The 25771-nt window shown below is 48.9% G+C and overlaps 11 protein-coding genes across 11 annotated transcripts; 8 read left to right on the top strand and 3 right to left on the bottom strand.

Annotated features, from left to right (window-relative positions):
- Window positions 1–280: 280 nt before the first annotated feature.
- On the top strand, window positions 281–1677 carry EDB91DRAFT_1251955 (uncharacterized protein; the record flags this gene model as incomplete). The annotated part of the gene is made up of 5 exons (XM_041323442.1): window positions 281–295; window positions 956–983; window positions 1035–1180; window positions 1234–1495; window positions 1556–1677. The coding sequence occupies 5 exons, from the start codon at window positions 281–283 to the stop codon at window positions 1675–1677; spliced, it is 573 nt and encodes a 190-aa protein (XP_041173773.1).
- A 226-nt stretch (window positions 1678–1903) lies between these two features.
- Window positions 1904–2425, top strand: EDB91DRAFT_1152981 (uncharacterized protein; the record flags this gene model as incomplete). The annotated part of the gene is made up of 4 exons (XM_041319503.1): window positions 1904–2077; window positions 2119–2215; window positions 2238–2298; window positions 2363–2425. Coding segments are annotated over 2 exons (231 nt in total), but the record flags the coding sequence as incomplete, so codon positions are not given.
- A 133-nt stretch (window positions 2426–2558) lies between these two features.
- Window positions 2559–3530, top strand: EDB91DRAFT_1238857 (uncharacterized protein; the record flags this gene model as incomplete). Its single annotated transcript, XM_041321770.1, has 7 exons — window positions 2559–2650; window positions 2688–2776; window positions 2814–2847; window positions 2909–2934; window positions 2988–3031; window positions 3179–3336; window positions 3401–3530. The coding sequence occupies 7 exons, from the start codon at window positions 2559–2561 to the stop codon at window positions 3528–3530; spliced, it is 573 nt and encodes a 190-aa protein (XP_041173771.1).
- A 1138-nt stretch (window positions 3531–4668) lies between these two features.
- EDB91DRAFT_1226827 (uncharacterized protein) lies at window positions 4669–6680 on the top strand (the record flags this gene model as incomplete). The annotated part of the gene is made up of 4 exons (XM_041320994.1): window positions 4669–4775; window positions 4830–4853; window positions 4909–5323; window positions 5379–6680. Exons 3-4 carry the CDS (start codon window positions 5066–5068, stop codon window positions 6678–6680), a joined length of 1560 nt encoding a protein of 519 aa, XP_041173770.1. The 5' UTR covers window positions 4669–4775; window positions 4830–4853; window positions 4909–5065.
- Window positions 6681–9986: 3306 nt separating this feature from the next.
- On the top strand, window positions 9987–10602 carry EDB91DRAFT_1058361 (kinase-like domain-containing protein; the record flags this gene model as incomplete). The annotated part of the gene is made up of 2 exons (XM_041314153.1): window positions 9987–10304; window positions 10354–10602. 2 exons carry the CDS (start codon window positions 9987–9989, stop codon window positions 10600–10602), a joined length of 567 nt encoding a protein of 188 aa, XP_041173769.1.
- A 109-nt stretch (window positions 10603–10711) lies between these two features.
- EDB91DRAFT_704736 (uncharacterized protein) lies at window positions 10712–11653 on the top strand. Its single transcript, XM_041328152.1, has 5 exons — window positions 10712–10925; window positions 10981–11058; window positions 11114–11191; window positions 11252–11468; window positions 11524–11653. The coding sequence occupies exons 1-4, from the start codon at window positions 10821–10823 to the stop codon at window positions 11441–11443; spliced, it is 453 nt and encodes a 150-aa protein (XP_041173768.1). The 5' UTR covers window positions 10712–10820; the 3' UTR covers window positions 11444–11468; window positions 11524–11653.
- On the top strand, window positions 11568–13188 carry EDB91DRAFT_1152948 (uncharacterized protein). Its single transcript, XM_041319502.1, has 6 exons — window positions 11568–11600; window positions 11656–11733; window positions 11922–11975; window positions 12056–12133; window positions 12190–12291; window positions 12346–13188. The coding sequence occupies exons 2-6, from the start codon at window positions 11659–11661 to the stop codon at window positions 12970–12972; spliced, it is 936 nt and encodes a 311-aa protein (XP_041173767.1). The 5' UTR covers window positions 11568–11600; window positions 11656–11658; the 3' UTR covers window positions 12973–13188.
- Window positions 13189–13340: 152 nt separating this feature from the next.
- On the bottom strand, window positions 13341–15513 carry EDB91DRAFT_1152945 (uncharacterized protein). Its single transcript, XM_041319501.1, has 15 exons — window positions 15170–15513; window positions 15104–15113; window positions 15031–15050; window positions 14949–14981; window positions 14803–14899; window positions 14722–14750; window positions 14639–14666; window positions 14556–14588; window positions 14427–14503; window positions 14323–14377; window positions 14184–14264; window positions 14018–14128; window positions 13921–13961; window positions 13842–13867; window positions 13341–13786 (listed from the first exon to the last, which is right to left on the bottom strand). Exons 1-15 carry the CDS (start codon window positions 15209–15211, stop codon window positions 13642–13644), a joined length of 828 nt encoding a protein of 275 aa, XP_041173766.1. The 5' UTR covers window positions 15212–15513; the 3' UTR covers window positions 13341–13641.
- Window positions 15514–16787: 1274 nt separating this feature from the next.
- On the bottom strand, window positions 16788–17858 carry EDB91DRAFT_1058385 (uncharacterized protein; the record flags this gene model as incomplete). Its single annotated transcript, XM_041314155.1, has 6 exons — window positions 16788–17042; window positions 17099–17152; window positions 17205–17414; window positions 17467–17479; window positions 17535–17633; window positions 17692–17858. 6 exons carry the CDS (start codon window positions 17856–17858, stop codon window positions 16788–16790), a joined length of 798 nt encoding a protein of 265 aa, XP_041173765.1.
- An 843-nt stretch (window positions 17859–18701) lies between these two features.
- EDB91DRAFT_704498 (uncharacterized protein) lies at window positions 18702–20670 on the top strand. The gene is made up of 12 exons (XM_041328151.1): window positions 18702–18944; window positions 18997–19029; window positions 19093–19179; window positions 19232–19270; window positions 19333–19361; window positions 19417–19430; window positions 19494–19522; window positions 19691–19750; window positions 19802–19942; window positions 19990–20221; window positions 20278–20332; window positions 20388–20670. The coding sequence occupies exons 1-12, from the start codon at window positions 18758–18760 to the stop codon at window positions 20592–20594; spliced, it is 1113 nt and encodes a 370-aa protein (XP_041173764.1). The 5' UTR covers window positions 18702–18757; the 3' UTR covers window positions 20595–20670.
- Window positions 20671–21401: 731 nt separating this feature from the next.
- Window positions 21402–22160, bottom strand: EDB91DRAFT_1152917 (uncharacterized protein; the record flags this gene model as incomplete). Its single annotated transcript, XM_041319500.1, has 1 exon — window positions 21402–22160. A coding segment is annotated over exon 1 (642 nt), but the record flags the coding sequence as incomplete, so codon positions are not given.
- Between the last annotated feature and the right edge of the window lie 3611 nt (window positions 22161–25771).

Genomic DNA, 25771 nt, shown 5'->3' with positions numbered 1-25771 from the left:
ACCGTAAATCTCGTTGCCGCAACCTGGGCATGGTCGATGTCAGTCAGTAGACACGTGAGAAGGCGGCGAGAAGGGGACATACCTGCAGTGTCCAGTGTAAGCTCGCCGTCATACCTGGGCGCAATCAAGAGAATGTTAGTCGTGTGACACACATGATGCACTATGAGCAAGAAACGTACAATGTGGCATTCGGCGGCAAGATTTAAGGTCTGCTAGTGGACAAGAGTGTCGGTAGGATGACCTCTGAGTCGCACGCCACATACCTTGCTCAAACGTTGGCATGAGCTCGCGCAAGGTAAGTGCTGTGAAGATAAAATAAAAGAAGGAAGAGCGGATGAAGGAGTGAAACAGGACGGAGGGAGTTTAGTTTATATACACCAGGACGGCGGCTGACATTATTTGGTTGTCGACACAACAAAGGGGTGAATCTGCCAAATATGGATTCTTGCAGAGGCCATAATATCAATGCGTCACCGACGTCATCAGAGACTCGACGAGAGATTCAGGTCACCGAGACAATCAACGTGAATCAACACAGCCAGAGCCGACGCGTCCCCTTGTATGCGGCACTGCAGGCAAGCATTCAGGTATGATTCAGAGAGATTTCATACCTCATCACTACATAATACATATATCGATGGCCCATGCACTCAACGAATGAGTCGAATGAATTTGGAGTGTTCGACGCGTCGAAGACGCGCTGGTCACATAGTGTAAACCAAATTCTTGATAATTATATGATCACGTGACAGATGTAAAATTCAAAGATTTCGTGTGCCGCGTCTCGTTAGGTCTCGTTACTGATGGACTTGAGTGGTTGACAGTAATTAACCCTACGAGCATAACATGCATCAGAACAAGCCCGAGCGCCCCCAGAAACGCGCAAAACTTGACCAAAACTCATGGAAAGGGTATAGGTTCCTCGAATGCAGCTGATCTCAGACGCGCTCTTCAGAATCAAGACCAGAATGCTCAAATAGAAGGTGCGCAGAATTACAATCGTCATTGCACCGAATATTCACTCAGTCATGCAGCCCTATCTGCATTGCGTTCGACACTGTCTGTCAAGTCAGGGGAAACTATCGGTCCTCAAGATGAGAGAGTCGCGCTTGTTGTGCAGTGGATGGAGAGTTCGCCAGGTGCTCATGATATTTTTGAGTTATGGGAGAGTAGCAATCAAGTGCGTGCGTTCTAAATTCGTTCTCTCAGCATATTGATGTCGCAATGCACCAGTCGTCCAGTCAATCCCTTCTTGTGTCTTTGCTATCGTCGGTTCTCACTCTGCTGTACTCTCATTTCCCATACCACTCGCACGGCATTCCAATTATCAAAACGCTGTTGTCCCCAAAATGGATGCGTAGAATCACGTCTTACGTCTCCGGTTCCAATGAACTTATTCTCATTTCTTTGAAATTGTTGAACGCTATCTCTCACTTTGGAGGTGGGAGGGAACGGAAGACGCTTTTTGAAGCATTTCCGTGGGACATAAATGTGTGTTGGTTCCTTGCAATGATTGACACTGGAACCCCGTCTATCGTTGAAATGGATAGCTAAGACAACCTTGCCCTCGTCCTTAGAAACAGATTCCAGCCGCAGAGCATGCTGTCTGACTTGGATGAGGCCATCGAGCTTCATCGCGCTGCACTGCTCCTCCGTTCCCCTGGCCATTTTGATTGAGTCATGTCTCTCAACAACTTTGCTATGTGCTTTGAGGAACAATTCCAGCAGCGGGGCACACTGTCTGACTTGGACAATGCCATTGAGCACCATCGAGCTGCCCTGCCCCCCTGGTCATCCTCATCGATCTAGATCTCTCGACAATATTGCCGCCTGCCTTCAAAGCAGATTCAAGCATCAGGGAATGTTGTCTAACCTGGATGAGGCCATCGAGCTCCATTGAGCTGCACTGGAGCTCCGCCCCCCTGACCATCCTCGTCGACCCTCATCTCTCAACAACCTTGTTAACAGCCTTCGAGACAGATTCCTGCAGCGGGGCATACTGACTGACCTCGATGACGCAATCGAGCTCCATCGAGTTGATGCTATTGGTGCAACACAGGCATTGCCCCATCTCACTGTCAATAGTCTCGTAATGAGTGCAAAATGGAGTGATTTCAGAGTCAAAATGCACGCAGGGAACAGAAAATTGAGCACTGGCGCACAGAAGGGAACTGATACAGTGAGCACTAGTGCTACTTAAGTGAACCCACAAATTTCACAGCAATTCCCAGCCAAAGTCACGGCGAGGCTGTACAGTACAACAGCCTTGAGAATAGAGCACATGTCCATGATGCCCTGCTGGTGGTGAACGTATATGCGATCAGTCACCTAATAGTTTCTAGTAAGTATTGAAACCTCCCACCTACTGCCTCACTTCGAGTCAGCTCAGTGCACATCACTGTCAGAGAACAAGCGCCCATATAGCTAAAGTAAGTAAGTACTAGGCTATGCACGTGAAGCGGCATGCCCCGATGCACTCGGAAAAATGCGAACAGCCTAACTACATCATAGTACTCCAGTATATCTGCGTCTATCTACGTTCGTCTGTTTGTAGGATCATGGAGAGATGTTGTCCAGGACAGCTCATGACAGCTGCAGCCCATGCATCAACCACCCACGTTCACCCCACTACCTCCATTATATCCCTCACGTCCCCCTTCACCCGCAACTCCCTACGCACGCTCCAGAGCGCCCTCATCGCGCACGCAACAACATTCAAGACAGGTGGTGATCCCAGGCGAAGTCAATGCAGCAGTCCTTGTTCCGTTATGCAACTGTCAACGGCGTACCTGGCGTGCTGCTCGAACTGCGAGGCGGAAAGCTGAGGTCCCACGCTGGCGAAGTCAGGTATGGCCCACCCTCGAGCTGTCGAGTATTCCTGCAGCTCAACATACTGAATGGCTGCTAGCTTCCCTGGGGGGAGGGTTGACCAAGGTGAGTCTATTCAAGAATCTCTGTACTTCCTACTAAACCGAACGCGTAGGCAGACGCTTCGTTCCTAGACACTGCGCTCAGAGAAACTCAAGAAGAAGTAGGTCTAAATGCTGGGCAGATCGATATTCTTGGCCAATTTGGCCCGCCCGAGCCGAAGTCTTATGGGTCTTAGGGTATGGCCTTATGTTGTACGTTTGATCTCACTCTCCATGAGTGCTATTTTCGACTTAAATTGGGAGCTTAGGGCTTTGTATATCCACCCGGCGCCCATGGAACGGATACTTGGTCCCTAGACGACCCCTTGCCCTCTATCTCGCTTTCCTCGCTCACAGTATCCCAGCCCGAGGTAGCAACCGTCTTCCACCTTCCCTTCTCCGCATTTGTGTCCCCTGCACGTATCAGGTCCTGATATGTTCCGCGCCGCCAACCCATATTGGGCTATTGATGTTTCTGACCTTGTGGAAAGGTTCGAGGGAGTAAGCGATCCATTAGGACGACCGGAAGTGGGTGGTGGGAAGGAGGGACGCTTAGAAGTTTGGGGGTTGACAGGTTGGTACATGTCACTGCTCATGAGGATCCTACGGGTGTATACTTGAGTATGACATTATCATGTGGTTAGACTAATATCCCCAGAATCTAGAGACGCATGATCTTGTGTTCGCTCAAAAGCAAGATTCACTGATAACCTACAAGGCTGAAACACTGGCTCCCTACGGGCAATCACGTTGCTTCTCAAAAGAGTACATGCAAGGGTTTCTGCAATAGGAGGAAGATGGATTACTTATTGCCTCCCGCTTCCCACAACTTGAGTGTTGAGCTTCAGTCAACATCATGGTAAAGTCTTCGGGCATTTCATCATCAACTCAGTCTGCCAGAGGCAGGCTCAGTTTCCAGTCGCCTACCGCTCCAGCGTCATGACCTTCTGCACAACCATCTCCCACATCATGTTGTGGATCAACACGATCATGATAAACTTGGACTTGTTTTCCCGCTTGATGCTGAATCCTGATCGTCTTTGGCTATTCCTGCAGGGTCCTTCCAAGACAGTCTTACACATACAATCATGCAAAATACGCCTTCCGTCACGCTTATGCACAATGCAGGGGGACACGGAGATAAGGCCTTCAATGAGGCGCATCGGAGAGCTTATCTCCGTGTCACCTGGGCGAGGAACTCTGGTACGCATCGTGGTCAGACCCACGGCAATCAAACTCGGGATGGGCTTGGTGCAGAAGGTGGTATGTCTAGCAGATTCCAAATTTGTTCGGCAGTTTTGACACACTACAGGCATCTATCCCTTCCGAACTCATCATTTCATCGCATACTTGAATGAAGACCTGGGGGAACATGACAATCGTATGTAAAGTTTCCGGAGCATTTTCCAGTCGTGATTTACAGGCGCGCCGAACCTACCGAGGACATGATTATACCGTGCCTCAAATGCTTTGCATCGTACCTGCTTCTTGTGCTCGCACTCTGGTCTTGTCTCTACTCGATATCATGACGTATTCTCCAGTTTGCATTTTCAACTTGCTCTGTTGCGCCTTGTTAAACGCTTCTTCGCTCACGGATCTTATGCTTCTCCTCGACGGCCCCCACGCAACATATCTGCATGGATGTTCGTTTTCTGACTATGACACTCGCTTGGGACACGACCACCGGACTCTGACCATTGCTTGGATCGAGAGTCAATTGTGCACAATTGACAGAGATCAGTCGATGACCTCTAGCACTGGCCCTATAGAATCCTTTGGCTTGTCTTCGTACCGAGGATAACCAAAGCGCAGAGTGGACATGTAAAGATTCGGTACCTGCCGGTGCTCTCCTCCCAAAGTTAATTGGTAAGGTTTCCAAGTTTTGACGTGTTTAATTCTATGCGCTCACCTTACTTTCAGCGATGCTGCACAGCAACACCGTAAGTAAGTACCCTGTGGATGTACGAGCCCAATGCACCGTGATTTAAAATTTGTGCAGTGGTGAACAATGACTGTGCCGCAGGTGGAACAATGGCTTGTATCTGCTCCCGATCGATCCAACGATGTTGCGAACTCCAAGAGTGGACCATCCACCCAAACAAAGCCTGGTGCCAGAACCACTGTGGGTCTGTGGATTTTTGTAACAGTGGCTATATATGAAGGATTGTTCAAACGGTCGAGCATCACCAACAGCTTCTGAGTTAACCATGCATCGCGCTTTACTAGTCGACGACATCGTTCACGCTGTCTTGCAAAATGTCACGTCAGCGACAGACGTCATAAACTTTGCAAGCACTTGTTCTGCTGTCTCTTCTCCCGCCCTCGATATACTCTGGTGTACACAGTCGAACTTGGGACCCCTCATCATGTGTCTGCCTGAAGACACTTGGAAAGTCGGAAATGACAATCTGATGGTGAGTTGTGTTCGCCGTGTGACAGGACACTGCTTACCATCCTCCCAGTTTTCAGCGCCTTTCCCGCGAACCGCTACCCACGGAATGGGAACGCGTCAGAATTAACGCGTCTAGGATACGCAAGCTCGTCAGCAACCCAATTGGCCATCCAAAGCGCCCCCCAACACCGCATCGCCATGTCCTACAACAACTTTTCGCCCACTATCCGCCCACTTCGCTCTTCCCTAACCTCGTCGCATTGGATTTCCAAGTAGTGTTTAACCTTGCGGAGTTTAGTGCAAACTTCTCGCTACTTCGCCAGTTCCTCTCGCCCAGATTAGAAATGCTCGCCTTCTGCGTACCATTAGGCCTCCCGGCGCATGAGGTAGAGCAATTAGTTGATGCCTTTCCGGCAGAAGCCTCCGGCCTGCGGCAATTGGTGATATCCGCCAAGTCCGGCGATTCGCCTTGCCGCATCGACCTACCTCTTAACAAGCTGGAAAAGTTGATTACCCTGCACATAATCCGCAACGTGTGTCTAACGAGGCATAGCATTGCTGATATCGGGCGCTTGCGTTTTCTACAAGTCCTGGCACTTACTTTGCATGAAGAATCCGGCGTTCTGGAGGACTCACGATTGACGGATATGCCAGTTGAATTGAGCGCCCTCAACCGCCTCAGGCTCACCGCTGATCGCATGCAACTTTGCACATCCTTCCTTCCTCGTGTTATCACCCCACACTTATCAAGTATCAACATCAATTACACTAAATATGCTACACCGGCAGAAGTCGGCAACCTCGTACTATCCCTGCAGACGTCTTGCCAATTCTTCGCCCTCGAAGAAATATCTATTCAAAGCTATCATCGTTCCCCGCATCAAGACTTTAACAAGGAGCACAGCCCACTTCCTTCCCACCTTTTCCGGCCCTTGCTCAAGTTCAGAAGGCTGAAGACTGCCAAGTTCATAGCCATGGGAAAATACTCTCTTGATGATGCTTTCATCGAGGATATTGCAGTTGCTTGGCCGGATATTCGCGATTTACGGTTTGCCTCAAAGGAAACGGTCACTTCCACGGTCACCTTCGCCGCAATGCTTTCATTAGCCTCGCGATGTAGATCGCTGCGTGTCCTACATTTAACCTTCAATGCCACCCGAAGGCCCGCACTCCCCCCCGTCTGGCAGAGCGAAGGCGCACCGGACAGAGACCATCGGTCGTGGCCCAAGCAAACAGCTCTCCAAAAGCTGCATGTCGGACACTCGAAGGTGTCGACAGCGACATCTCCCGCGTTCGTCCGAGTCCTGGCTACAGTGTTTCCCAATCTGGTTGATATCACCTCGTATGAAACGCCCGGTGTTTCCTATGATATTCAGTGACTACAAGTAGCAATGTTATTTAGACATTTGGTGAAATTTCGGGAGACCGATTCACACATGGCGAACTTGCCAAACTTTATATCGTCTATGTTGGGGGAAGATTTGCCGTCGTGGTCATAGGAGGTCTCCGTGTAGTAACCCCACTCGGGATGTACCATTAGTGTAATATAGTGACTAAATAGTGACTACAGTATACGTCTGTTCTGTACGCTTAGATTGCTTAGAAGGAAGATGGATTACTTATTGCCTCCCGCTTCCCACAACTCGTGCGTTGAGCTTAGTCAGCATTATGAGCCTTTGAGCATTCTATCACCAACTCAGTCTCTCTGGAGGCAGTGGCTCTGCCAGAGGCATGCTCATTTCCAGTCGCCACTGCTCCAGCGTCATGACCTTCTGCACAACCATCTCCTACATCATGTTATTGATTCCCTTCGCCTTCCCAAGTTCTCTCAAATCCACTATCTCTGCTTCAAATTCGGCAACTCGAGTTAGACCCGCTCGATGCTGAATCCTGATCGTCTTTGGCTATTCCTGCAGAGTCCCTCTGGAACAGTCTAACACGTATTATGCAAGCATGCAGAATATGCCATCCGTTATGCACAATGCAGTGGACACGGAGATAAGGCATTCGATTTCGGAGGAGTCTCATTGAAGAGTTATCTCTGTGTCCCCTGGGCCATTGGAGAGGAACTCTGACATGCATCATGCGTCCTCAGACTCACGGCAATTGATCTCAGGATATGCCTGTCCCCGACACCGTGGAAGAGGGCTCCTGATTCCATGCGCAGAGGTGGCTATACTAGATAGTTTCTTTGTGGCCGAAGGCCGAACCGAATTGCGTTTACCCTGTGTTTGTGCTGGTCATCCTGCAATACACTTAACTCTTCCGTATGCTGCGTTGGAGTCTCCGCGTCCTCTTTATGAAAGTGGCCGACTGCTCTCTCCATGTTCCATCTTGATTACTGACTTATCCGTGCGCAGATCGTCGAGACACGTGTTTCTGGCAAAAAAAACTTTCACATCCTAAATTTTGATCTTTATCCGCTTGCTGTCCTCCATGAATCTTCTAATGATGCGCTCTATTACCCTCAATATCATTCTAACATGATTTTAACTGTTCTCGGTTGTAAGCGTCGCTTACGTCCCACACGTGAAACGTGTGCACTTGCGCTGCTGCTCTCCCAGTTGTGTTCTCCTACCTCCTGCAAACACCCAATATTGAGGGAACGTCTACTGCATTCATTCCCCGATTTTCGTCTCTTTGTCGTTCCGACTTGCGTCTCGCATGCACTAGCGACCAGGCGCAGGTGAAATGTCTATTATAACGCCTACTACCCGTACGGGCACAAGAAGCAAGATGTGGGTACGATGCAAAACATTCGAGGCGCTGTGTAACCATGTACTCGGTATACACTCGCAGCTCTAAAAGCGATTCCAAAGAATTTGCCCATTCGCCTTGTGATGAAGCAGTGCAGTTACTCCGTCTTTTACCCACATGTAACATTTGATCAAAGCATCTACAGGAACTTCTCGACCCTTTCCTTATTTGCTCTCTGGCTTTGAGTGCATTTTCGCTCTCTAAAATTTGAGAGATTGGTTAGAACAAAGGTGAGACATCACGGACGATAAGGATTGCCCTAGGCATCCCATGGTTTGATGTGGCGAGTGGCAGGGGGCGGTGCACTAAGGCCGCGGAAGACGGCGCCAAGCTACAATAGTCAGCAAGGGGTGACGGAGGTAGCACAGGTTGGTGTGGAGGCAAGGCAGTGGGTGTGGCTGGTGGCCCGGGTGGGGACAGGCTGCCGAGAGCTGTGGTTCTAGCGCGCATTTTGTGTGATGGCGCTGGACAACGAGGAGAAGGTGTGTATAGGGAAGATTCCAGGGTACCAGGGCATAACAGTGAGAAAACGAGGCTGGGCGCGCTCGTGTGCACTGCAGGCCCCGGAACATACATGTGCATCTATTACTACATAGAGGGGGACACCAGGAATGGATCACCACCGTGCTGCAGGGAAACGCGCTCATACAGTTGTAGCGCTGATTATGCACCACAGCCGCGGCGACGTTGCAAGGTGCAAGAAGCTGGTGACAGCTGAAAACAGCAGCAAGTACTAGTGGCAAATGATAGGGAGGCAGGGGCCTACATGTGTTGAACGCACCCCTATAGGAGGGCATCGATTAAGTTACCTAAGGTGTTTCGGCAACGCCCGACTCTAGTATGTAATTTACGGAAACAGAAACATACTACTAGTACTACAGTACTGTATTGAGCTCCATGACTGCCTTGACATGACACGCATCTTTGGCTCGTTCCTTCATCTCTTGCGGCCTGGTGTTTTGTTGGTTCGCACGCGACAAGTGTGTTATGTGAACTCTGTGTATGCGGACAGCACCATAGGTCCATAGCATGTAGTCACGACTCTACCTAACACCTAGTAACCACGAGTAGAGTCCTTAACTCGTGGTAATCAATGCTTATAATGTGCGGCATGGAAGTCCCCTTCTTATAAACGCAAGTACTAGCAACTGCATGCATAACTTTTTATCTCATCGTACAAGATCACTCGTAGAACAGCGCTCAGCATTCACGTCCCCGCTATGGAGGGAAATGTGCTTGTAGGGGACCTCAAAGTTACCGACTTCACGTCTCAAATCAAACAGCCTCTCCTCCACCCAATGGCATTGGGATCCTTTGGCCGTGTTCATCAGAGTACCATCAACGAAGGCAAAATGAAGGTCTGTGATCGTCCGATGTCCGAGCACCCGAGCTAGTCAATCTAATATCTACCAGGTTGCAGTGAAGATATTCTTGAATGATCCTAACAGAGATGTGAAGAAACTTCAGACCGTAAGTCTGCTAATTGGAGTGTGCAGACTCAAATGACACTTCACTCCACTATGTGGTCTATGTAGGCTATGCTTCGGGAACTCACTGTGTGGTTTAAGCTCAGCAAGTCTGGATCGACTTATATTGTGCCGCTACTTGGCATCGCAATATTCGAATCCGAGCCGTTATGGAGTCTCGTTTCGGAATGGATGCCTTCCGGGACATAACTTGAATACCTCAAGACACGAGCCACGACCCTTACTGATACTCCTGCTGGAGTTGTATTGGATTTGGTGAGTCCCTCATTCACATCAATCACATTAAATAAGTGTTCATCGATTCACATGCTACTACTTAGGCCAAGGGCGTCGCCAGCGGCGTTCAATTATCGTTTGTCGATTTTTATCTAGGCGCTGTTCAGTTATTGATGCTTGTCCAGTTCACTCGGAGAAGGTCATCCACGGAGACCTTCACCCCGTATGTATGGTTGTCTCTTTGTATATGTCGTACTAATTTGTAAGTCTCAGGGAAATGTACTGATCGATGGCTCTGGAAATCCCCGTCTCACAGATTTTGGTCTCGCCGCAGTTATGGAGGAACCAAAATTGCAACTAGGGCTTACGACTGTGGCACGTGATTTAAACTCTCGATGGCGTGCGCCCGAAGTCATGGGAATACGCGATCCCGCACGACCGATTTCCAGAAGTGATATTCAGCCCGAATTCCTGCCTGAATCTCCGCCCGCCCGCCCGACTTTCATGAGTGATATCTATTCCCTTGGTAGTATCATGTTCTTGGTGCGATCTCTTGTGTCTTTCTATACCAAATCTAAGCCTTCTCCACCAGATCATCCCGGGGGATATGCCATGGAAGGGCCAAAATTCAAGTCAAATATCCATTCAGCTGTCGAAAAAGGCCACTCCCACACGTCCCCAGAACATCCCTGATTGTATCTGGAACTTAATCCAAAGTTGCTGGTCATGGGCGCCGGTGGATCGTCCGGAGTCTACAGAAGTCCTTGAATCCCTCAATCAAATCGGTATCAATTTCTTGCAGGTTCGGCGGTCCATATATCTCGCGCTGGCAAAATCCTGATACATTAAACTCAGAAGTCTATTCCGAGTCAACCAGTAGATGTTATTACTGTAGGGTTCATTTATGACCTGTCCCGTCGTGCGTGGCCGAATTCTTACTCTCACAGGACATGACTATCGTACCGGGTCCACTGCTGGTTGGTGCACAGAAACCAGCTATCGGAGTGACGCATTCACCCGAGCATGAAGTGGGTTCATTCGTGACCTGTCTGGTCGTGCATGGCCGAATTCTTACTCTCACAGGACATGCCCATCGTACTAGGTCCAGCTGTTGGTGCACAGAAACTGGCTGTTGAAGTGACATATAATCTACCCGAGCATGAGGTGGGTTCGTTCATGACTTGTCTCTTCGTGCAGGACCGAATTCTTACTCTCACAGGACATACCCGTCGGAGCAGATCCACCGGTTGGTGCAACGCAACCAGCTGTCGAAGCGACGGATCCACACGAGCACGAGGTGATCTCGTTTATAACTTGTCTCTTTGTGCAGGGCCAATTTTTTACTCTCACAGGACATGCCTGTCGTGGCAGATCCACCAATTGGTGCAATGCAACTATCTATTGAAGCAACGCATCCGCCCGAGCATGAGGTGGGTTCATTTATAAATTATGACTTGTCTCCTCGTGCAGGACCGAATTCTCTCTCATAGGACGATACCGTCGTACCAGATCCAGACCTATTGGCGGTTGCAGAGCAACCAGCTGTTGGTGTGATGAATCCACCCGGGCCTGAGGTGGGTTCATCCATGACCTGTCTCCTCGTGCAGGACCAAAGTCTTACTCTCTCAGGACATGCCCGCCCTCGCAAATCCACCGGTTGGTGCAACACAGCCAGCTATTGAAGTGACGTCTCCACCCGAGGATGAGGTGGGTTCATTTATGATTTGTCTCTTCGTGCGGGGCCGAACTCTTGCTCTCACAGGACATGAACATCGTACAGATCCACTGGTTGATGCAATACAACCAGATGTTAAAGCGACGCATCCACCAGAGAATGAGGTGGGCTCATTTATGATTTGTCTCTTCGTGCGGGGCCGAACTCTTGCCCTCGCAGGACATGACCATCGTACCAGGTCCACCGGTTGGTGCAACACAACCAGATGTTAAAGCGACGCATCCACCCGAGAATGAGGTGGGCTCATTATGATTTGTCTCTTCGTGCGGGGCCGAACTCTTGCCCTCGCAGGTACATGACCATCGTACCAGTCCACCGGTGGTGCAACACAACCAGATGTTAAAGCGACGCATCCACCCGAGAATGAGGTGGGCTCATTTATGATTTGTCTCTTCGTGCTGGGGCCGAAACTCTTGCTCTCACAGGACATGACCGTCGTACCAGATCCACCGGTTGTGTCAACACAACCAGCCGTTGAAGTGGACGCATCCCCCCGAGAATGAGGTGGGCTCGTTTGTGATTTGTCTCTTCGTGCGGGGCCGAACTCTTGCTCTCACAGGACATGACCGTCGTACCAGGTCCACCGGTTAGTGCAATGCAACTAGCTGTTGAAGTGACGCATCCACCCGAGGATGAGGTGGGCTCATTTATGACTTGTCTCTTCGTGCAGGGCCGAATTCTTACTCTCACAAGGACATGCTCGTTGTACCAGATCCACCAGTCGGTGCACAACAACCAGTTGGTTCTCAGGATCACTACGACCCACTCCATCCCCGCCCCGGAGTCTCAACGATGGTGAGTGCTTATTGTTGCACTGTTTCACATGTACTCATATTCCCATTTGTCAAGGGTCCTTTGAATGTGTTACTGTTCGGGGGGACTGGAGTTGGAAAAAGTTCCATCATTAGATTGATTAACGAGAAAAATCCGGCCGATACATTGCCAGACGCAGCTCATTCCAGGCTAAAACATGCAAACGATGTTAACCTTGGAGGGTGCCACTTCAAACTTTGGGAAATTTCCTCGATTGCATCGATGTGTTTCTGTCGGAGGCTTATTGCAAAATGGAAACTCAAAAGGTCATATAAAAAGCTGCACAGGGACGGTGGGGTGCATCTTCTCCTATATTGTATGAGAGGAACGACGCCACAGAGTGCATTGGTAAGGGATTATCAATTGTTCACTGATATCGTCGGCTCCACAGCTGGTCCAGGCGGCGTGCCAGTCGCTTCTGTGGTCACCGGATTGGAAGGTTACCCCAATGACATGGATAATTGGTGGATGGAGAACAAGGCCGATCTGGAACGCCTTGGGATGCAGTTCTCCGCACAGGCTTGTATCACTTCGCTCCCTGATGATCCAAATGCATCACCCTCGATACGTGCACGTCGAAAGCAATCAGAGCAGGTTATCCGCAACCTCATGTATGACTCTGAGTCCAAACGCGGCAGTTCCAATCGAGCTTCGACTTCATGAAAATTTGTCGAACTTGGTTACGCATTGTGGCTCGTGGAGAGGGTCGCCCTAGCGGCCGCGGGTTACTGCACACAGGTCTTACCATATATTATTATCCTTTATGTTACATTGTACAAGCCCCTTTGGGCGGAACGACGTGTAATTCACAACGGGCGCGTCGATGAAGTAAATGGTATGTTCCCCCCGACCGTGCAAACCAGGACGGATGTCACTGTCTAGATGGTGTGGCATTTAGGATTCTGATAACGATGATAGAAGGCACTGCGATGGTGAGAGCTAATATAGATCGAAGAGGCAAGATGGTACAAAGGCTAGTATGAAGTGTCCTCCAGTATGACATCCTGCTTCAACAGATCGCGGAATTTGGAAAGCTCAACCGTTCGAGGTTATCCGGCGACTGCTCGATATTAGGGGCTAGACGACATCCGGCGGCGATGTGTGCTTAATATCTCTATTATAGGGATAAGTAGACTGACACGCCGCATCGCCGTAGGCCTTTATCCCTTCATCATTACATCACACACTCGGATACCTGGGAAATGAAGATCTTGTGAACAGACATAGCGTCAGATGGACATGCTTCAAGACACTCTTCTCCACTTTGGTGACCCTTGATCGATGATCTCTCTTCTACGCTATGAATACATGCTAATTGGGACCATGAGTTAATCAATCAAGCTCAGGTGAAGCGTGTATTTGGTCCGGACGAAATGTGGACGTCATGAATGCCACCCCCTCCCTTTCCTCTTGGTCACTTTCGCGCAAACTAAAAAGCACACGGGATGCCAACACACTGTGAAGCACAACTTGTGGCCTGCCATAGGGCATCAGTTATTTCATCATACCATCCTGAACGAATTGCTACGCACACGTCCATTGTCATGTCATACGATATCTTCCTCAGATCAGTAAAAATGTTGTAGGAGCATATGAGCGCAAGCAACTTACCGGCACCGCAGACGTAATCACTATATTGACCACAGAAACAACTTAAAGGAGCGGCTTCAGCACTGGAGATGACATATCGAACAAAGGCTCATCGCACAAATCATGGCAGTCATATATCGCATGGCGCCCTTGAAGATGACCTTCACGAGACGGCTGTCGGAATCTCTGTAGTCTCGATATCTCTTGAACACCATGCAAGACATCAGCACTGTGGATGGGATTGGGAAATGGCGCTAAGATGGGACTGAACAAGATATCCTTACACAGTTGGTAGGCCACGAGAAAGCCGTATTGAATGGCACTGCTGCGATCCGCTTGAAAAGTGCAGTCACTTGTTGGGGAATCTTTGAAATAAGGGTTCAAGTTGTTGTCTATGATGAAAGAAGAACAAGGAAGACGCACTTGACGATGGGTTATTGGCAACTTGTGTGATACTGACAGCACACGCTATACAAATCTAATTTACGATATCAATAGACGATGAGTACAAGCCCAGACCGACGCACTGATGCCAAGACCAATAACACTGCCAAGAACTTTTTGTTGTATTGCCAGAATGCATATGTACGAATGATCAAAAGACCTTAAACCGCGATAAATTTCAGGCCCAGACGACACCCAGACATGAAGCGAACCTTCAGCAGCGACGATACTGATGATGTGGATTGCTGCCGTAGGAATTAGTAACAAGATGTTGGCTGCTCAGGATGTTGATCACCATTTGAAGCCGAGCTGAAGTTATTGCACTGTATATCGGTGTTCATCAGTTCATGCAATAGCCATAGAAGCATACACACTAACATCCTCGTTTGCTCGTGTAGCAATAGCAGCTAATTGCTACCATTCGGTATCACGTACCAGGAGATACAGATAGGCACTCACCATATGAAGTCATGCCAGCAGCTGCAAATGGCATGTAGCGTGAAATCACAAAAATAACACGGCTGATATTCCAGCGCCTGGTCCATGTCCACCGAACCTTGTACCGTTATCAAGGGGTGTTTGACACGCGATGGAGAAATACTCACTTCACGTTCCAGGGTTAAAAAATAGTCAAAAATCTATGAAGCATGAGAGGGTATACTGTTTCACCATGGCTTTTCGACCTACCAAAACCCCTAGGCCAGCCACTACGCATTTCCAAGATCAAAATTGAAACAACCCCTGTATGAAGTCCACGTACCATTGCAATACTAGAGTAGTCGCAATCAGCCAACCTCGTCCGGAGAACATATTCAAATATTCTTACCTTCGCCGTCTGAATTCCTGTATTGATTAGCGGCGTGTCCATTCCACCCTCTTCGGAGAAGCGACTGCGGGCCTCGCTCTTATATATTTACATGGTTTGAATTTGTCGTGTGAGCTTTAAATAATAAGACTGTACAGATTGAGAGTGGAAATCAGCAGTAGGTCTCGTGGGACTGATAGCGGCACCGTATTTCCCAAATGCGGAGATAAAAATGTACACCGGACGGGAAATTCAAGATAATCCCGAAAAGAGAATCAGGCTATGCGAGTTGGAACGTTGAAATCTCCCGAGTCAGCAGTGTTTGCTCCACGGTTACTTTGATGCAAAATGAGAAGCATGCGAGACTGCCAGTATGCTATGCAGAACAAGTTGATGTAGGCATCAATAGTCGGAAATATGATCTCGGCGCGTTGCCACTTGCATGTTACATAGGACACCTTCAGTGACAATCAACGTCAAGGTACAGCAGCGATCAGTCCAATTACTTGCCGTGAATACAGATATGATAAGCACAATGACTACAGAAACTACTGCGTCGTTCAATTTGAGCAGAGGAGGCAGAACATAGAGATCTCCACGCATGAATTATCGCGATACGCCGATAATATTGCATTCAAAAAGAGCGTCTCGACGAGTCAATTGTTGAAGCCCCGGTAGTGTCGGAATCTAAACATCAGAACTAACACATGACGCTTAGCCTCCGAATCCCAGAATCAAAGAGCTGGTAGCAAATCAAAAACCACAACTTCTTCCTATCTGAAAATGCAGCCACCGGCCGATAATCACCAGTTCCAGTGCTCGAAAGATAATGTTCCTTGATGAGTGTCGTCAGGCTTACGGAGCTTGCGATAACAGCCTAGTCTGGGCCCAGATCACAAAGATACTTAATGTACTCCTGCCAAAATCAACAGCATCGTCCGTTGATCGCACGTGCGAATAAGTTGGAGACCTATAAACAACCACGAATCGCAAATTTACAGAGTCTTCATCAAGACTGCCCATTACGATGCTGATTGAATTGCCGCAAAGGTAAGAACGTTAGTCGTTAATATGTACTAGTAGTATGAAGCCCACTACTTAGTACTTACCGTCAGAAGTTTGATTACAATTGCTACGCTGTGAAATCGCCAAGCCGTTTACACGCTGGTACTGGGAAGTAAAAGAACACATTCTCAGAGAACTTGAAGGTAAGTCGGCGTGGAAAGAAATTGCAAGACGATGTCCGAGTCGGTGCCACGTTGTCTCACAGCGTGTCTGTGAGAGCCTCAGAGGGCAGATAAAATATGCACACAGATCGGACGAAGCCATGTGCAACAAGAAGGCCGCCAGTGCTGTTTTTCTTCATTGCGTAGTTGTAGTTATTTAGAAGGTTCAAGGAACGACTGGGAGAAGTAGCGCTGCTTAGTCATTATCCAATGCGGGCGCTCGTCACTGGCTGGACGAGCCTTACTAATCATTACTTATGAGGAATGCTCTTAGGTATGAGAAATACTTAGTTGGATGGCTGCTCCCGTGCCGGCGGTGCTGATAATATCTGCTGCCCATCTGATGATCTAGTAATGTTACTCTATTATCAGGTATGTTACCAAGAAATGACATGTCACCCTTTCGTTCTATTTCATAGCGACGCCAACGCGTCCTGTATCCTGGCCTCCTCCTGTGCCCATGATGGGCGGGCGATCCTGTATGCATCTCCAATGCGGGCATATGAGATGTCGCCCAAACGCGCGACAGGCTTGAACTTTGTGAGGTCGACGACACCTTTGTCTGTGAGGACGTCTTTGCGGACGTGGATGTACTTGACGTGTGCAAGGATGAGCGTGCTGTTGTGCTCGCCTGTGACGGGGTGGGTGATATCTATGGATTTGTAGAGCTGTCGGGAAGCAGCATGGTCATGGAGCAAGCGGATATAGTAGTAAATGAAAATACCTCGCACTCCATGCTAAACGCGCTTTCCTTGACGCGGGAGGCTTTTACGTGCACCTGAATGCCTGGTTATTAGCGCAGATATAATGTTATACATGTGCACACATACGCATTTTTCCTTTGTCAGACCGCTGATAGACCACTCATCGAAGTCAGGAGGGGCGTCTATGGCAGTTGCATTTGCGTTCTCAATGAACGGCTCGCTAATGATGTTCACGGTGAACCCTTGGCTGTTCAACACGTTCGTAGTCGTATCTTTTAGGCGGCCCGGGCCGCTGTGGACGCATGCGAAAGAGATGATAGGTGGGGAGTTGGTGACCTATGGGAAGGCATTCATGACCTGAGAGAAGACATTTTTGTGTACTGCTCACTGTGTTGAACCAACTAATGGTGCGATCTGGGTAAGCAGAGCGTGTTAGATAACGGACGTGCGTCTTACCTGAACGGCGAAAGATTCTCTACGCCCTCTTCGCTGATCGTGGACACGAATGCGATGGGGCGTGGTACGATGCCTGAAATCAGGAGCTTGTACATATCCCTAGAGATCGCGATCATGATGCTGAACGAACAATAGATCGAGGTGGAGGAGAACGTACGCCTTGTCTGTTTCTGCTGTGTTATAGACCTTCCACCCAGCGGATTCGCCTGCGACCCAGGCTTTTCCGGCAGGGGTGGTGTCGATTCTCTGACCATATGTCCATGATGGATTAGGTGGCTGGGTGTAGGTCGAGTAGGCGGTGGTATCGAATGGAGGGATCGACATGGTAGTATACGGGCCGGATGAAGGGACCGCTGACCCCCAATGGGAGATGGCTTTATAGTTGTATTGTGGCAGATTAAGGTCAGTCTTCACACATACTATGAGGCTGAGTGAGAATTCTGGCTTGCTTACTATGCTTTTTGATAAGCACGCAAGTTTAACGTTTAACTCGTCATTGATTGATCACTTATCTTATCATATGCTCGATGACCTCAGAGTTGCTAACCAGCATAGCACCTGCGAAAAACTAACCGAAAGTACTTTGATCAGCACTCGGGGACAGCCGAAAAGTTTTATTGAAGTAGTAGTTCTCTCATCAGACCACTATGTAACAATCCATCTTCGATGTCGTGGAAATAGCAAGTACGCCTCGAGCGTGACTGCAAAGGGAGAAGAATCGCATTTAATGAATGAAAGGACCCATTTCATACTGTGTCGACACTTCCCAGTCTACCAACTTCAGATTCTTTACAGCTCTACCGTCCAGTACTGGTCACCAACGCAGACACTCCACGTTCTTCCAGAAAACTGACATGGATCAATCGATCATGATGGCTTGTTGGAAAGAACTGGCTGTTCTTGTCATAGGTTGCGGGCCGTGGTGCCACTGTAACCAGCCGCTGATGGATCACAATCACAAAAGGGCAGTACACTGGACACCGGATCACATAAATGCCTGCCCGGATCAGGATCTTCTAGCTTGGAATCTGTGTCATCTAAGATGACTTTCTTCACGTCTTTCCCCTTGAACGCAGGCGATGACGTGAAGGATTTCACGACAATCATATGCGACCCTGCAACAGTCATAATCCAGCATATTCCAGCCCATCAAATCTTGGCTTTGGGTTTCGTTTTACCCCCGTAGAGTGCAATGCGCGCAGACAACGCGGAGCAAGAATTATATGTTTGACAGATATGATGATAAGTTTTCCAAATGCTGTCCGACAGTCGTTGACAGAGAAGACATAAAAATCGGTGGGCAACCTCGTATTTTGACCCACCGAAATATCATGAGCGGCGTTGTTGTGGACAATTCACCAGACTGGTGGCCGACCTTGCAGGCCGTTCAGCTAAGCAATTTCTGCAGCAGTAAGTGCTACTTGTCTCCCCCTTTCCTTTAAGGTATCTAATTGTCTGTTAGTTGCTGCCGTCGCCGTCGTGTGGCATGATTATTGTAAGTGTATCGACGTTGAATCATAGGGCTTGAATGTCGTCTAATCACACTCCTGAAACAAAGCACTCTTATTCACGCGCGAGGTAGGATTTCTTCCCAAAGGAAGTGAATCATTATCACAACTCGATTTTCTAGGTCAACCACATCTGGGTGAGCCCATGAGCTAGTGCATTAAGCAGCTTGTTTTTCTCACTGCCGACAGAGGGCACAGTGGTCCATCATGTCGAGCCTATACGTAGTGGTACGTAAGTTCGGCGCTCGCACTGTTGCCACTTGACAGTTCTGTGATCGGAATTTGTACAGGTTCGCTACCTTGGAATGATACTTGCGTTGTGCGTGTATAATGTATGTGATCCGAGGAGTCTGCTCAGCGTGTTTTTCTTCCAGGAATTATTTCGTCTGTCAGTTTTCTAAATTTATCATCTTCGCCAGGTGGCAAATGCTCATCATCTTTTCATGTCCAGTCAATGCAAACATATACATGTCACCTTCAGTGAGATCGCTGTAAATTTGCTTGAGATCACGCTCATCCGTCATGTCACAGGCGTATGTTCTTTACCATTGTACTGACTTGACTTGACAACTCGCGCTGATTATTGCAGATGTAAGTCTGTCTTCACTCGTGTTGTTGATTCTAACACCCAATTTGATGAATTCGCAGGCGTTGCCATTGACCGTTTTGAAAACTGGGGAAGTTTTGTTTTTCAAATGACATCTCAGGGTACGATGAACTGCTTATATTCTTACTTGGCAACTCAATGATACGGTCTAGCCATTATGTCGATGCGCATCTATGCCATGTACATGCAGTCCAGAACAGTCTTGGCTCTGTTAACTACATTCTTCCTTGCTACCGCCGGACTGGGGATCGCAGTGGGCGTCACTGTGCTAGGTCCCAAAAGTGGTATTTCTGGTGAGCACATGCTGTTAGTACGCTGATGATAACTTACTGTACACAAGCCACCGAGTTCGTCCTATCAGGCATCAACGTGTGCGGCCCGAGCGTCAACACAGCCTCCAGTCTCCCGCTGGCATACGATATATTTGGGCTCTGCACCTCTGTTTTGCAATTCGCACTTGCCGTCGGCCGCTTCACCCAGCATGCGCTAGAAATGCGACAAATGCTGCATCGGTGGCAAGTGAACGAATTCATGAAAATTCTCGTGCAAGATAGCATACTCTACTTCTTACTGTGAGGCATGCCATTGCTCACCGTGCTCACCATTCCATGACGTGTCTTTTCCACAGAAACGTGATCAGCACAGTCATATTTATGATCAGTGTATGGGGCCAGCCACAAGATGTGCGTCCGCCTTTCACTTGAACAACCGTAGCAAGCTGATCGAACCTCCTGACAGTCTACTTACTTTGCCGTGGTCACAGCGTACACGCAAAACCAAAGCTCTGTGCTCGTCCCTCGGCTCGTAATCAGTTTTCGGGAGCATCATTCACATGGACGTCATCTGAACCATAGTAAGTCGGATGACCAGAAGGAACAGGAGACGATGCGTTTTCACCATCCGGAGCATAGTCAGGATCTTGAGATGAGAAGTTTGGAGGAATGAATTGAGCCGTTCGTTTTCATGTATGAAACGAGTTGTATACCGAGTATATACTAATTGATGAGATCATGCATGCATGCACTACTTCAATGAATCCAAACTCACTTTTAACGGGCGGTGCGTACTACTATGCGTATAATCATACTCTCACCAAGTCGTTTCCCGTGGTCACTAGTGAGCTACATAGCGTGTGGTAAATCCGGGTACAAGTTGGGGGTACAGTTGACTTTCTCATAATGCAGGGTCCACAGACATAGATATGCTTGTAAGGTTGCTATTATAGTGGTGTGGTGTATATGTACCGACTAACTTCAGTCCACATTCTCGCGACAATCCAATATGCAATATAAGTATAAGCTAACGAGGGACAACTGTAATAATAATAACACATTATGCCTGTCTCTAAGCGTCTCGTGGGCGAGAAACCTGCCCCGTATGCACGAATGAAGGTGCCTGCATTGAAATGTGGGATGGGGAGGGGTCACTCGAGCTTCCGAAGTTACTTCGAGCATTCAGAGGTCATTTACGGAGTGCCGATTTGAAGGGTACCGGTAATTAGTGTAAGAGGCAGACTACGTTACATTCATTTTTTACTTCGTGGGTATTTTGCATAGTCACACTTTTGGCTAGTGTCACAGATCCAGTCATGCATAAATCTCTTATTGCATAGGTATTGGAGGGGTCCCGACGCTATGCATTATGAGCAAGTCAACCGTATATGTGCGGTATCGTAAAGGTAACTGTCGACGTAAAATTGAAAATTCCTCGCAGATGCTCATACAACTACAGTATTTCAAAAGTCCTGACATTCATCATACCGTTAACAGAAGCCACATCTTTAGCTTGTGCAATGATATCGTGGTCTGACGCGATTCTCTTGTATTCTCCGCCGCGCTGCTGCGCTAGTAAAAATGCGCCAAACGGCTGTCCAAGGCGAACAATCAATCGCAACGCTCGCGAGTGAGATTCTGAATCATCCGTCCCTTTTTCTGCAGACGACATGGACGAATCATGTAAAGGAGACTCGAGCGGGGTTGAATAATCTTCCATGCTCTGAGACTCATCTAGAGAATGGGACGGCTCCGCAGAGTCAGGCAGTTCCGCAAAGTCGGGCAGCTCGAGGAGAGAGCGATTCCACGGAAGAACAAGCAAGAATGTCTGCGGAATGGGTCTTGCCTGCGAGAACTGAACTAGCTTGTCTTCTGTGGTGATCAGCAAGTCACGAAGCCCATCTGCCTTGACTTCATACGTAGTATATGTCTCCTGGCCTTGACGAGGCTGCCGTCTGACTTGTTTGACAGAGAATGCGATGCAAGGGAGATGAAGCCGGCGGTTTGCAAAACGGGGAGCGCTCAGGGAGTCAAGTGTGCTGTACAATTTCGAAGCCAACCCGACAGCCCCAGCATGTCGCAGCGAGGAGACAGATGTCTGCATCTCATCTGCAGATAGCATAGATGGGAGTTTGCATGGTGGGTCTTCGTAGGAAGTGATGTCGGCTGGCAGACAGCTGTTGAACTCAGATGATTTACCAATCCAATCCAGGGCACTGATGTCACCCGACTGCGCGATGACCTCCTGCAAGAGCCGCCCGAGCGCATTGTGCTTCTTCTCGCCATAAATGACGGGTAAGTGGACACCGAAGATGCCGAATAATGAGTATGCAATGTCTTCTTGCAACGTGGTGACACGTGTCGATACCCATTGGAGTTTCTCTCGGGCGCCGTTCATCCCTGGATGGAAGGCGACGAGTGCCCGTGCATCTATGCCCGTCGCATCTCCCAACTCCTGCATGATCGCAACGGAGTCCTTGTGGTTTGGAGAGCAGTCATCGAGATATAGAGTCCAATTTTTCTGGTAAAAGAGAACGATATTGGGAGCCAGAAATTCTTGAACCGTCCACCCTCTGCTGTTCCACGCGCTCTGTGCCAATGCGCCAGGTTTGGATGAAGGCAGTACATCCGACAGGTAGACGATCGTGAGGGCTGAGTGGCGATACCAGACAAACATGGAGTTGACCGATTCTTGGAGCTCGACGTTGTTACTCTGGTCGATGCAACATGTATCCATCCACGCCCAGCGATACCCCGCATCCCGAGCAACTTTACAGAATGACTGTAATTTCGCGAACCCGCCACCAGGGTTTAAGTCGTACACAATCTTGTCTTGGATGTTGTGCAGCAGGGGCTCCTTCCCTTCCCACCTATGGGATAGCATGGCCCAACAGAAGTATGACATCACCACATCTTGGATGCGCCCCGTTTGGAGGTCTACATGTGTTACTGTTGACGACAAAAGCTCCTTGTACTCCATGCTCGTCTTGAAGTCATTCATCTGCGCCTCTCGATTGCATAAGCGCCCAGAATAGGTATTAAGTAGACGGGGCGGGGCATTTTCCATTTGAGCCTCGAAAATTTTTCGAACAGCACCTTCTACTTCTAACGCAGAGATATACTTCTGTCGCAGCTCTGGAAATAGAGTCAACCATGTCGAGTATGTATCATTCGGTGCTTACTTTGTATTTGCGTGTCAGGATCATCCTCCAGTTTGGAGAGCATGATCTGATGAACCTCGATCGCTTCATCATAGCGTTGAGCGCCATTGAGCGCTGCGTGCTTCAACTTGTATCCAACATAGGATGAAGGGTTGAGTTCGACGACCTACGTTTCGCCAAAATGAGCGATGAGTAAGAAGCAATAGATACAGCTGACGCTGTACCTTTTGCGCATCAACAAGCGCATCCACCCATAGCCCTTTTTCTAACTTCGCCTTACTGCGATTGGAAAAGATAGTATCGCTCGCAGAATCCAAGTCAATCGCCACCGAATATAACTCAATGGCTCTGTCGTAATCACTCGCGGCGAGGGCAGCGTCTCCACTCGCAGCAAGGTCAGCAACTCCATCGGCAGCATAGAGTGCACTACAATCTCGTTTAAAAGCTGAGTGAAGCGCGGGTGAGGATCGCAGCCTGGTGACAATATTCCTGAAGACTTGCCGGTGGACCAGTCAAGGCAGCTGGCCTTCATGATTTCATCACTCATATCCATCATGTTTCGGTACGATTCGATAGCTTCTCCAAGTCTACCTGCGCGAAGCAATGCGTGACACCGTTTCTGATTTGCAATTTGCCATAATGATTCGAGGTTCCAGCCGAAGAGCTGGACAAAGCACGCAGTTGGGCGTGAAATAAAAGTAGTTTCAATTGCATCATGTCCACGTACCACAACAAAAAGCTCGTAATGAGAACGAATGTTGGATAATGATGAGCTAGCGATGGCGTTGACAGCGGCAGTGAAGTGGTCAGCAGCTTCGTTGGGACGCGCGCTATCCAAGGCGTTGATCTGGAATCGTAGATAAACCTGGTGTGCGAAGTTCAATATCAGTGTCAACGGACGAAGCTGGATTGTTGAGTGCATGATATTTACTTCCACGATACGACAACCGAGAATATCGGCTTTGGGGCAAGCAGCAGCTAGCTGTTGGACGCGGAGGATTGCATCGTCAGGTCGATTTCCATTGAATAGGGCAATGGCCTGTAAATCATATTTTAGTAGGGAGCGTGCGAGACAAATTTGACGTACCTTGATCAAGAGAAGGAGATGAGTGGTCTTCGAATTTCTGTCCGTGAACATGAACGCGAGGTCGAATGCTTGCATCGCATCCTGGAAGTGCCTTTTTCCGCAAAGGGCAACACCCATGGAGATATAGCCTGTCAAGGAGGGCTGTATGCCGACAGACTATGTCGCCATGAAAGTTAGCTCGTCTGAAAGAGGGTCATCCTTATCTCACCTTCAGTGCATCATGAAGCGCACGGTCCCAGTCGGGTTTTCTCGCCATGACAAAGGAGCGATTGGCATAGGAAATGTAATTGTTGTCATCAGCGTCAATCTCTTGTGTCAGCAACTCTTCAGCGTTATGCAAGTCCCCATCTATGCATGCGTCGTGGGCTGTCACATTTATAGCTAGAATCTGTGGCAAGCCTCCAGTTATGCGTGCATAGCGGGTTGTCATGTTAGCGAGGATCTAGAATGTGTATGAAGCATTTGATCTTAACAGTAACATGTGGAGACATGCCTTGGAATCAGGTAAAGCATCCTCGGGTACTGGCCACTCGCATATCTTGCCACTCATATCTCCGCTGAGGATGCGTTTGCCATCCGTAGAGAAGGTGACAAAGCCCACACTGTAGGAACGCGGGGCCCTGAATGATGCTGTGACTCGTCGATCTGGGAGCCGCCAGAGGTGGACATAGCAGTCATTAGATGCGGAGGCGACGAGAGTCCCAGCAGGGTTCACGACAATGTCATTGATTCGGTCAGTATGGCCTATCCAAGGATCTCCAACCTGCTTCCAGGTCGATGAATCCCACTCTAGTATGATGTGATCTTTGTCAGAGCCCACTGAGAGAAGCCGCGTGCCATCGGGCGTCCACACGAGTGACAAGTTCTCCGCTGAATCGAATGCAGCGTGACCCTTGAAGTTTGTGATGCATTCCGAGCTCATGCTTGGATTCCATATTTGGATATCCTTGGATGTTGCGATGGCGAGAAATTCACCATCCGGCGAATACCGAAGGCAGTGGACTGGATGACCACAATCGATTGGATTTCCTTGCAATTGCCACGTTTCTGTGTTCCACAGCTTAGTCGTACAGTCCCATGAACCGCTCGCCAGAAATGCACCATCTGGTGAAAAATCCAGCGTGTTGCAGTTGGTCTTGATGACTTGTGCAATGAGGCACTCGCCAGTGTCTCCGTCCCAGGCGCAAAGCTCTCCGTTACTACCCCCTGCTATAAATTGTCCGTCTCGTGACACTGCCATAGTCTCCAATACGCCGATATTCCCCTCCATTTTCTTTACAATAATTCCGTCCCTCAAGTCCCACAGCAAAAGCGTAGTTCCGGAGCACGTCACCATACGTCGACCATCGGGGAAAACAGCGAGTTGTTTCGGCCATCTGTATTCCTCACTTTCAAACGCTCGAAGGGGTATGGTCCTTGGAATGACGAGCTGCCCTTCTGCCATTCTGGTAAAGCCTGATAGTGTCAGGCACCGTCGAGGTGGACTTGTTGTAGGGATCGTGGGTGTCTTGCTCTAAGTTGTGTGTTTGGCCTGCCTCACTGCCACAATCTGCCTCGTGTCTCGTTAGACGCCCAAGCTGTTTGCTGGCAAGAGTCAAACCT

This window comes from Suillus paluster (genome assembly GCF_016628075.1).
Source record: "Suillus paluster strain FC165 chromosome Unknown EDB91scaffold_60, whole genome shotgun sequence".
Classification (NCBI taxonomy): Eukaryota; Fungi; Basidiomycota; class Agaricomycetes; order Boletales; family Suillaceae; genus Suillus; species Suillus paluster.
The sequence above is the reverse complement of the archived record's forward strand: the minus strand, read 5'-3'. Positions and strand labels throughout refer to the sequence as shown.